Source organism: Pristiophorus japonicus, chromosome 14 (genome assembly GCF_044704955.1).
Source record: "Pristiophorus japonicus isolate sPriJap1 chromosome 14, sPriJap1.hap1, whole genome shotgun sequence".
NCBI classification, from domain to species: domain Eukaryota; kingdom Metazoa; phylum Chordata; class Chondrichthyes; family Pristiophoridae; genus Pristiophorus; species Pristiophorus japonicus.
The window spans coordinates 108,446,493-108,458,614 of NC_091990.1; the positions used below are offsets into that span (position 1 = coordinate 108,446,493).

Below are 12,122 nucleotides of genomic sequence, written 5' to 3' on the forward strand. Positions count from 1 at the left end.
TAAGGAAATAAGGGATTATGGGGAGCGGGCGGGGAAGTCGACCTGAGTCCATGATCGGATCAGCCATGATCGTATTGAATGCCGGAGCAGGCTCGAGGGGCCGTATGGCCTACTCCTGCTCCTATTTCTTATGTTTATGTAATCTCCCTTTATAATCCAACCCTGTTCCTATGTTCCTTGTATCCTCCCTGCTTCCAAGTCTAGTGTGCCCCCCTCTCCTCCCTTCCCCCCCCCAACCCCCCCGCACTTCTTGCCACCTGAGGACTGAAATGACTGCAAACAATAGCAAGGAGTTTTATTGAGTTTAATTGATTCAAACAGCACTTTTTGGCTCATGATCAGAATACAGGTTGAACCTCCCTTTTCGGGAACCCTCGGGACCTGGCCTGTTCTGGATAAGGGATTTTTCTGGACGAGGGATGGTCACGTTAAATTGGATGGTACAGGTAATGAGCAAGGGGATATCGGGCCTGGCTGGCTTGGGGCTGGAGTGTGGCAGGGAGATCATGGGGCGGGGGAACGGGTGGTGTATTGCGGGGTCAGGCCAGCGATTGCGGGAGTCGGCAGCGAGGATTCACGAGGCTGATTCCGGAGATGAGGGGGTTACCTTATGATGATAGATTGAGTAGACTGGGTTTTTACTCGTTGGAGTTCAGAAGGATGAGGGGTGATCTTATAGAAACATTTAAAATAATGAAAGGGATAGACAAGATAGAGGCAGAGAGGTTATTTCCACTGGTCGGGGAGACTAGAACTAGGGGGCACAGCCTCAAAATACGGGGGAGCCAATTTAAAACCGAGTTGAGAAGGAATTTCTTCTCCCAGAGGGTTGTGAATCTGTGGAATTCTCTGCCCAAGGAAGCAGTTGAGGCTAGCTCATTGAATGTATTCAAGTCACAGATAGATAGATTTTTAACCAATAAGGGAATTAAGGGTTACGGGGAGCGGGCGGGTAAGTGGAGCTGAGTCCATGGCCAGATCAGCCATGATCTTGTTGAATGGCGGAGCAGGCTCGAGGGGCTAGATGCCTACTCCTGTCCTAATTCTTATGTTCTTATGTAATTAGTTCATGTCGGAGTTCTGCGCTTGCGCCACCTGGTGGCCGGGAATGGTGCTGGATGAGGGGTGGTTCCAGATAAGGGAGGTTCAACTTGTACTTTTACAAAATACTTAATTACCTCCCATGGCATTGCTCACAGGCCGTCCATATCAGGAGTATGGTTATGAGGTGTAACTATTTATCTGGCCTGTCCCTTTAAGCCCCCGCTATTGAAGTGGTGACGACTTGGAGGGTGGAGAGGTGGGGACATGCGGAGGGGAGGAAGATGTTCTCCACGAGGGTCAGTCAGAGTTGAATTGCTCTTGGTGAGCAACCTTTGCAGATTACAAGGTGTTTGTAAATTTCATGCTCCAGGTCAGGAGGAAAGAAAAAATCCTGTTCTTGTTTTTTTGCAGCATAAAAGCTTTTGCCACTGAAGGGTGATGACTGGAGCCTCAAAACTTGTATATAATGAGAAGTCGTGTGGCTCAGTGGGTAGCACACTCACCTCTGAGTCAGAAGGTTGTGGGTTCAATCCCACTCCAGAGACTTGAGCACAAAATCTATGCTGACACTCCCAGTGCAGTACTGAGGGAGCGCTGTATTGTCGGAGGTACCGTCTTTCGGATGAGACATTAAACCGAGGCCCCCGTCTGCCCTCTCAGGTGGTACAAGCAGCAACAGCTCCTACTGGCAAAAGCCCCCCCGCCTGCGTGGTTAAAACTCGACAGTCACGTGAAATAAAGCTTCAGAATAATGAGAGTTTGATTTCTCTGCATAGATAAGAAGACTTTTACTAAAAAGGATTTAGTAAAGCAGATAGCCTACTTAGTATAATTTATTTTCTGTATTCAAAGCTTTATTTTTATGTCTGCTTCAGATAAAATACTGAAGTAAAATGAATACTTGCCCGAGCTTTACTGTAATAAGTATATACGAGGAAATGGTGGGTTTCATTGGTTGGAATCTGAAGTTAAAGTAAGCACCTCCGGCAGTGCAGCACTCCCTCGGTTTCATTGGTTGGAATCTAAAGTTAAATTAAGCATTTTTCAGGACTAAAGGCTGTTATCAGAACGTGCTTTCAAGACACTTTTGAAGTTCAAAAGAGGCAAGAAGCAGAAAGCTCCCTAGAGTTCTGATGAAAAATATATATATTGTACAGGTGCAACGTCTCAAGTCCTGCTGTCTGAAAACAGGACATTTTTGAGAAAATCCCATTGGATAATCAGTAAAATAAAATCCGGACTTATTGTCCAAAAACCGGCGGGCCGGACTAGACTAGTTATCGGCTTCGCCGCTGTGATTTAAATGGCGTGCCGAATGACCCTCGACCCGACCTGACCCACCGCCACCATTAGTCCTTTGTCTGTCTCGGTAGCATACGTACACTCCCTCGGTGCTGCACTGGGAGTGTCAACCCAGATTTTTGTGCTCAAATCTCTGGAGTGGGGCTTGAACCCACAACCTTCTGACTCAGGCACGAGTGCTACCCGCTGAGGAAATAATACCCAAAGGATTGTTATTTCCCATGGAACTTCCCCTAGGATCCAGGAGAGCAGGAGTGAGAACAGGAAATACAGGAACTTATATTTATGGGGGGGAAAAAATGCAATACAATACTGTACTCTGTGCATTCGCTCTGTTTAGAATGGTTTGGTTTCCAAATGGGGCTTGGTGATGGAATTTCATTACTCAGTTTGGCAATGTTCTTTGGTATTATCATGAGATTTTTAAAATTTGGTAATCCTGTCCCTAAGCCGCTGAGCTATCATGTAATTAACGGCAAGTTGCGTATTTTATTTGGATGTTCGCCATTCATAATTTGTCCGTAAAATCTCCAATACATTCATTGCAAAAAACCGAACCGGATCAGACAGCATCCACATTGGCTGTTGTGTGCGTTCTGTGATAGTCCTCCAACAGTAATTTGTGTCAGCTGTGGCTCAGTGGGTAGCGCTCTCTGAGTCAGGAGGCTGTGGGTTCAAGTCCCACTCCCACTTGAACACAAAAATCTCGGCCGACACTCCCAGTGCTGAGGGAGTGCTGCACTGTCGGAGGTGCCGTCTTTCCGAAGTGACCTTAAACCGAGGCCCCGTCTACCCTCTCAGGTGGACGTAATAGATCCCGTGGCACTACTTTGAAGAAGAGCAGGCAAGTTCTCCCTGGTGTCCTGGACAATAATTATCCCTCAATCAACATCACACAAAAAAAAACAGTTTATCTGGTCATTATCATATTGCTGTTTGTGGGAGCTTGCTGTGAATAAGTTGAATGCCATGTTTCCCACATTACAACAGTGAATACATTCCAAAAGTACTTCATTGGCTATAAAGCGCTTTGAGATATCTGGTGGTCGTGAACGGTGCTATAGAAGTGCAAGTCTTTTTGTAATTGTGCCACAGCTAACAGCAATTAGAGTCAAATATGAAGGCCATCTGACATTTCTCTCAAGCTTTGTGTGACCGTTTCATTTGCTTTGGTGACGCACATAGCCAAACAACAGCAAGACCAACATTTATATAATTGTTATTTTGTACTCTGGGCAATCAGTAGAATAATCCATCACCATCAACAATTAAAAACGGGGTCAAAACGGCTAAGAATACTTCAGCTAAGTGCATACAATGGATATCTATATCCTGCATCTATCGCACTCAAAGTGTCACACATGGAAGCATCACAAATTGTTACAAATGCAGAATTAGCTTCAGAAAAAAACTAGTAACTTCTGGCATCAATGTAGCACCTTTTAATGTCGTAAAACATCCCAAAGCGCTTCGCAGGAGCGATTATCTTAACAAAGGTTGACACCGAACCACATAAGGAGACACGTGGACAGGGGCTTGGTCAAAGAGGTAAGTTGTAAGGAGGGTCTTCAAGGAGGAGGGAGAGGTTTAGGGAGGCAATTCCAGAGCTTAGAACTTAGGCGGCTGAAGGCACGGCCGCCATTGGTGGGCTGAATGAAGTTGGAGATGTGTAAGAGGCCAGAATTAGAGAAGCGCAGATTGCTTGGAGGGTTGCAGGGCTGGAGGAGGGTACAGAGATTATGAGGAATTTGAATGCACCCATAATTTTAAATCTGAGGCGTTGATGGACCAAGAACCAATGTAGGCTGGCGAGCACAGGAGTGATGGGTGAACGGAACATGAGATATGGGCAGTAAAGCTGTGAATGGCTTTGATTACGTGCACCAGTCAGACAGTGCCCTTAAAGGGACAGGGTAAGTTTATCCGATCACTCTATCGTTTTTCTCGCACCAAACTCCTAGCTTCTCTGCTGAATTACAAACTGATCCAATTTAGTTGGCAGTGCTTCAGCTCAGTCAATATTTGCTGTACTCTGTGGCATTCCGTTCATTAAATCAGTAACTCTAAAGTATGAGGAAGTTATTCCGTAAGTTTTTCCATTCATATTACTATGTTCTCGGATGTCCCAAAGCGTTTTGCAACCAATAGATTATCTCAAGTCTCCCAAGTTATACACAACTGGTTCCCACAAAATGCAAATTAGAAATCCAACCATTTAATTAATTTAGATGATGCTGTTTTTTTGCTAGACAAGGGTATAAAAAAAGACGGAGCCAAGGCAGGTGGATGGAGTTAAGACACAGTTCAGCCATGACCTCATTGAATGGCGGAACAGGCTTGTGGGGCTAAATGGCCTCCTCCTGTTCCTAGGTTCCCAAGGTTGAGGGCTGAATGTTGGCCAGGGCACCAGTAGAACTCCCTGTTCTACCAAGAGAACTTCTACACCCGCCTCAACTACCAAATGCAGGCAGACAGGGCCTGCCTTGTTTTAGTGCCTCTAACACCGCAGCACTCCCTATTTACAGCACAGAAAGTGGCCAATCGGCCCGACTGCGACAGTGCCGGTGTTCATGGTTCACACGAGCCTCAAAAGGAATTGATGGGATCGATGGAGAGAAACATTTTCCATTGGTGGGAGAGTCTAGGACTAGGGGGACATAATCTCAAAATACGAGCCAGGCCATTAAGGAGTGAAGTTGGGAGACACTTCTTCACACAAAGGGTTAGATAAAAAAGCTGTTATCTGCTATTTCTGTCCCAGTTTTGGTCAGAACATCTTTCTATATCCTTTCATTTTCATTTTAAAACCTTGGCTGTTGGCCCTTCTCTCCTTACCTCCACTCTCGGGTTTCTTCTGAGTAGAGGAGTACATTGAGCTCCCGATAGCCTGTCAGCTGTGGTTCAGTGGGTAGCACTCTCGCCTCTGAATCAGAAGATTATGGATTCAAGTCCAGCTCTAGAGACTTGAGCACAAACAATGGCTGACACTCCAGAGCAGTTCTAAGGGAGTGCTACACTGTCGGAGGGGCAGTACTGAGGGAGTGCTGCACTGTCAGAGGGGCAGTACTGAGGGAGTGCTGCACTGTCAGAGGGGCAGTACTGAAAGAGTGCCACACTGTCGGAGGGGCAGTACTGAGGGAGTGCCGCACTGTCGCAGGGGCAGTACTGAGGGAGTGCTGCACTGTCGCAGGGGCAGTACTGAGGGAGTGCTGCACTGTCGCAGGGGCAGTACTGAGGGAGTGCTGCACTCTCGGAGGGGCAGTACTGAGGGGGAGCTACACTGTCGGAGGGGACGTCTTTCAGATGAAATGTTAAACGTCTGCTCTCTCAAGTGGACGTAAACGATCCCATGGCACTATTTCAAAGAACAGGGGAGTTATCCCTCGTGTCCTGGGGCCAATATTTATCCCTCAAGCAACATCGCTAAAAACAGATTATCTGGTCATTATCACATTGCTGATTGAGGGAAACTGTGCGCAAATTGACTGCTGCGTTTCCCACATTACAGCCAATGAAGTACTTTTGCACTGTTGTAAAGCGCTTTGGGATGTCCGGTGGTTGTGAAAGGCGCTATATAAATCCAAATCTTTCTTCACAGTTCAGTGACCACAGCCAGGAATTATCAGTGTTTTCTTAAAAAAAAAGCCCCCATATAATGTCAAGGGTGATGTAAAGCACATCACTTTCTTGAACTTATTCGATGAGTACACACATACATAGCAACATGTTATTTGTCTTTGTCCTACACAAAGGCTACAGGTCTAGAAATCTGTGGGTGATCGTATGGGACCCAACACTGAAGCTGCTTATAGGAATTTTTCTGGCCGCTGTTTCTGGCACAAACGTAAACCGTTTAAAATGAGTACAAAAGTTATTCACCTTAGAACGAGTATGAGGGTGGTGCTCGCCTCCGAATCAGAAGGTTGTAGGTTCTTGTCCCACTCCAGGCCCATAATCCAGGCCGACACTTGAGTGTCGCAGCGAAGGAGTCGGAGGTGCCGTCTTTCACTTGAACCCAGTTCCCCTTCTGCCTGTTGAGTTGAATGTAAAAGATCCCACGGCACTGTTCAAAGAAGAGAAGGCCCTGGGGGAGGGGTGGGGTTCTCCCCAGTGATATGTGAAAAGTCTCTCATCCAGCATCACCAGATCGGGTTAACCGATAATCTATCTGGCTGCTGTTTGTGGAATCTTGCCGTGCACAGATGGGCTCCCACTTTAGCCTGCATAACAGTGACAATACTTCAGAAGTTGTTCATTGGCTGTGAAACACTTGTGGTGACATCCTAAATACAAGTTCCTTACTTTAATTGTTGCAGAAATGTTTTTTTTATTCTTTTGAGTTTGAAACTGTTTTCGTGTGTTGTAATTGAAAGGGCGGTGAGAGCAGATTCAATAGTGACTTTCAAAAGGGAATTGAATAAATACTTGAAGGGGAAAAATGAGCAGGACTGTGGGGAAAGAGCAGGGGGAGTGGGACTAATGGGATCGCTCTTTCACAGAGCCGACACAGGAATGGTGGGTGGAATGGCCTCCTTCTGTGATTCTATGGTTCTAATTCTCTCTCTTTTTTAATGCAACCAATAGGCTGACCTGAATTGCAATATTCAAGATGATGCAGGAGCGTTTTACGGCGTCACTAGTCAATACGAGAGTTCAGAAAACATGACAATCACTTGCTCAACCAAGGTTTGCTCATTTGGAAAACAAGTAGTTGAAAAAGTAGAGGTGAGTTTGTTCAGCGTGAGAGAACTTCGGGCAAATAATCTCCAATTGCCTCTGGAAAATACAAGCAATCGTTTGTTAATGTGAGGAGTGGCTTTAGACAGTTGGATCCTGAGCACCCTGTGGCACATTCATCCAATGATACGGCACAGTAGGAGGCCATTCGGCCCATCGTGCCTGTGCAGTTTCTTTGAAAGAGCAATCCAATTAGCCCCACTCCCCCTGCTTTTTCTCCACAAGCCATGCAAATGTTTTTCCGTCAAGTATTTATCCAATTCTCTTTTGAAAGTTACTCTTAAATCTGCTCCCACCGCCCTTTCAGGCAGCGCGTTCCAGATCACAACAACTCGCTGCGTAAAACAATTCTCCTCATCTCCCCCTCTGGTTCTTTTGCCAATTACCTTCAATCTGTGTTCTCTGGTTACCGACCCTCCTGCCACTGGAAACAGATTCTCACGATTTACTCTATCAAGACTCTTCATGATTTTGACCACCTCTATTAAATCTCCCCTTAACCTTCTCTATTCTAAGGAGAATAATCCCTTCATGTATCTGAAGTTCCTGGGACCATTCTAGTAAATCCCCTCTGCACGCTCTCAAAGCCCTTCACATCCTTCCTAAAGTGCAATGCCCAGAATGGACACAGCTGGGGCCGAACCAGTGTTTTATAAACGTTTAACATAAATCCCTTGTTTTTGTACTTTTTTTTCCCCCTATATATATTATCTTCCTCTCCTAATAAAGCCAAGGATCATAAGATCGTAAGAAATAGGAGCAGGAGTAGGCCATTTGGTCCCTCGAGCCTGCTCCGCCATTCAATAAGATCATGGCTGATCTGATCATGGACTGAGTTCCACTTCCCTGCCCGCTCCCCATAATCCTTTACTCCCTTATCGCTCAAAAATCTGTCTATCTCCACCTTAAATATATTCAATGACCCAGCCTCCACAGCTCTCTGGGGCAGAGAATTCCACAGAGTTATAACCCTCTGAGTGAAGAAATTCCTCCTCATCTCAGTTTTAAATGGGTGATCCCTTATTCTGAGACTAAGTACCCTAGTTTTAGTTTCCCCTATGAGTGGAAATATCCTCTCTGCATCCACATTGTCGAGCCCCCTCATTATCTTATATGTTTCAATAAGACCATCTCTCATTCTTCCAAACTCCAATGAGTAAAGGCCCAACCTACTTAACCTATCTTCATAAGTCAACCCCCTCAACTCCGGAATCAATCTTCTCTGAACAGCTTCCCTTAAATTTTTTTTAAACAGCCTTCTCATGTAGATAAGAGAGTCTGGATGGATGGATTAAGATGGACCAGTTGGCTTCTTTGCCCGTAATTATCTTTGTCAACTTCTCTGTTTAGTTGCAATATGTTCTACATACCAGCTGGGGGAGGCAGAATGCAGGCATTAACGATATGTACGATTGAAAAAACTGATTGATTCATCATTTCCAACCAATTAGTTTTGACACAGTTTTATGTAGAATATTATGACTCAAAAGTGGTGAATTCATACTTTCTTTCCCTTTATCCTCCAGACTGAATATGCAAGGTTTGAGAACGGGCGTTTTGTATACAGAATAAACCGTTCCCCAATGTGTGAATATATGATCAACTTTATTCACAAGCTCAAACACTTACCGGAAAAGTACATGATGAACAGCGTGTTGGAGAACTTCACTATCTTGTTGGTGAGTCTTTGATCTTTGAGATCATTAAAAACTCCAGAATTTGCCAAGGAATTGGAATAGTACCTGAAGGAACATAATAGGAGCAGGAGTAGGCCATTTGGCCCCTCGAGCCTGCCCCGCCATTCAATAATCTCATGGCTGATCTGATCTTGGGCTCAGCTCCACTTCCCCGCCTGCTCCCTATAACCCTTGAATCCCTTATCGTTCAAAAATCTGTCCATCTCCACCTTAAATATATTCAATGACTCAGCCTCCACAGCTCTCTGGGACAGATAATTCCACAAATTTACAACCCTCTGAGAAAAGAAATTCCTCCTCATCTCAGTTCTAAATGGGCGAACTGAGATGAGGAAGAATTTCTTCGAATAACTAAATTTGCCGGGCTACGGGGAAAGGGCGGGGGAGTGGGGCTAGCTAAAGTGCTCTTGCAGAGAGCCAGCATGGGCTCGATGGGCCGAATGGCCTCCTGTGCTGTAACCATTCTACCTTGTGCCCCGTTTCATCCTTTTAACTGCTTTCAAATAGGGGTACGGTGGCATAGTGGTTATGTTACTGGACCAGTAATCCAGAAACCTGGACTAATGATCCAGGAGTTCAAATCCCACCACGACAGCTGGGGGAATTTAAATTCAGTTAATAAATAAATCTGGACTAAAACGCTAGTGGCAGTAATGGCGATTTGCGCATTGTCATAAATTATGCATTGTTTGGTTGTCGTAAAAACCCATCTGGTTCACGGATGTCCTTTAGGGAGGGAAATCTGCCGTCTGGGCCTATATGTGACTCCTGACCCACAGCAATGTAGTTGACTCTTAACTGCCCCCTGAAAGAGCTCAGCAAGACACTCTGAAGGGCAATTGGGGATGGGCAGGGACTACTGGCCTTTCCAGCAATGCTCACACCCTGTGAATTAATTTTAAAAATATATTTTTTTCACCTCATGAACATCACTCCTGGAATGGGGGATGTACTTTTAAGAATTATTGGCCCAGAATTTGCTGGAAAATATAATGATGTGTTGGCGATGCCCAGTGTTATTTATGCTCAAATCATCCAGCGAGTTCAGAGGATGGAGAGATGCACCAGGAGTTGTCAATCTTCAGAACTTGCTGGAAGGAAGGATAGATTGGCCTTTGAGGGGGTGCAGCGCAGATTCACCCAAAAGGGCTAAATTTATGAGGACCGGTTGCATAGATTAGGACTTGAGTTTGGAATGTTGAGGGGTGATCTGATCGAGGTCTTCAAAATAATAAGGGCTTCGATAGGGGAATTGCAGAGAAACATTGCTGTTTGTGGGAGCTTGCTGTACGCAAATTGGCTGCCACATTTCCTACATTACAGCAGTGACTACACTTCAAAAGTATTTCATTGGCTGTAAAGCACTTTGAGATATCCGGTGGTCGTGAAAGTACTATATATATCCCAAGTCTTTCTTTATCAGAGATAGGGAGGGTTGCAGCGGCTGGAGGAGGTTACAGAGATAGGGAGGGGCGAGGCCACAGAGGGATTTAAACACGCGGATGAAAATTTGAGCTCCTATTCTTCACTTTGCTCCCAGTACCTCCTGCGTGACCCAGGCGTTACATTTTGTCGGATTGCTCTGGTGACGTTTCACTGCGTTAACCGGGGCGTTATATAAACTTGAGATGTGTTGTTGCGATGAGGAAAGGCTGATGCTTTATTTTGTTGCCTGCAGGTTGTGACAAACAGGGATACGCAGGAGACACTCCTGTGCATGGCGTGCGTGTTTGAAGTTTCGACCAGCGAACATGGAGCGCAGCATCACACCTACAGGCTTATGAAGGAATAAGCTTTTGAAAGTTTCCTTCCCTTTCTGGAGAAAACAAAACCCCCACACAGCTGCAGTTCAATAGACTTAAAACCTCAACACATGTGGCAGTGCCTCAAATCAATCGACACACCCATTACACGTCTGAATTTCCGATGTGGGTAGCCTTTTTAATGTGTGTGTGTGTGTGTGCGTGCGTGTGTGTATATATATATACTTCAACGGCTGTGAATTATGGTACCTTGTGATAGCTTTTTATATTGAATTAATGTGTGCTTCAGAATATCTTTTTTTTTAAACTTATACCTGTTTGTTGGGTTACCACATTAGAAAAATGGGACTGTCGTCTAAAAGAAATTTGTTTTTATTTTTTAGTAATTGTGGGAACATAGTCTAGTCAGTGCAAACTTTTCTCTGTCGACGGAAGACGAAAAAACAAAACAGGAACATAATGATTGTAGACACAATGCATTTAACTGTGGGGTCAGGTGACTGTCTGCCTATGTAAAGATAATTTATTTAAAGAGTTTTTTTTTTCCAAAGATGGTATATTCACAGGTATATATTTATCAAGATGTGAATATGCAGGAGATAGCATCAGGATGAAGTTCATGGCTTCAGGTCAAGAAGTGTTTCAGCGCTGGTGTAAGAATGTCAGTAATTTAACAGTCACCAGGTCTGTTTGCTTTCAGGTTTTCCTCATAACACACACACACACCACACACACACACACAAACACTCCTTATTTAGGACGTCGTTGAATTGGAATACAGTAACTCCTAACACAAACTGAACAGTTCCGGTTAAACCGACTGCAAAAACATTCTCAAAAAAATCTTCAAGCTCTTATTAAACACTAATTTTTTTTTTCACGAGCATGGAAGAGTGCAGACCTGTTTGACGGGAAGCGTTTCAATTATTGATTGAGACTAGATCTGTTTGGGCCACTTAACGTGACACTGCTGTCCAGTGACACCAGCAGAATGATGCACAAGCTGTTTATTTGCAGGAAGGAGGAAAGGCGATGATAAGCTGTTGTTTTGTCAACTTTTTGGGGAGTAGGGGTTGGGGGTTGGCAATTCCTAAAAACAATAAGACAAGCGAGGAAATGGTTCACTGGTCAGATAGACAGATTTCTGAACATTAGGGGAGTCGAAGGTTATGGGGAGCGGGCAGGGAAGTGGAGTTGAGGCCAGGATCAGATCAGTCATCATCGTAGGCAGTCCCTCGAAATTGAGGAAGACTTGCTTCCACTCTAAAAGCGAGTTCTCAGGTGACTGAACAGTCCAATACGGGAATTACAGTCTCTGTCACAGGTGGGGCAGACAATCGTTGAAGGAAAGGGTGGGTGGGACTGGTTTGCCGCAAGCTCCTTCTGCTGCCTGCGCTTGCTTTTTGCATGCTCTCGGCGAAGAGACTCGAGCCATGATCTTATTGAATGGTGGAGCAGGCCCGAAGGGCCAAATGGCCGACTCCTGCTCCTATTTCTTATGTTCAGTCACCACTGGGGAGCAAATAACTTTCCGAAGGTTGAAATTCCTGGTTTTGAGAGTACACGTTGGGCAAAAAGA

The 12,122-nt window shown here is 45.0% G+C and overlaps 1 protein-coding gene across 2 annotated transcripts in view; it reads left to right on the plus strand.

The window, feature by feature from the left end:
- tead1a (TEA domain family member 1a) overlaps positions 1-11,281 on the plus strand; it is a 47,818-nt gene extending 36,537 nt beyond the window's left edge. For both annotated transcript variants that reach the window (XM_070899475.1, XM_070899474.1), the window contains 3 exons: positions 6,931-7,071; positions 8,610-8,762; positions 10,459-11,281. In XM_070899475.1, the coding sequence (XP_070755576.1) occupies positions 6,931-7,071; positions 8,610-8,762; positions 10,459-10,572 (408 nt within the window). In that variant the 3' untranslated portion in view covers positions 10,573-11,281. The remainder of the gene's footprint in view (positions 1-6,930; positions 7,072-8,609; positions 8,763-10,458) is intronic.
- The last annotated feature ends 841 nt before the right edge of the window (positions 11,282-12,122 follow it).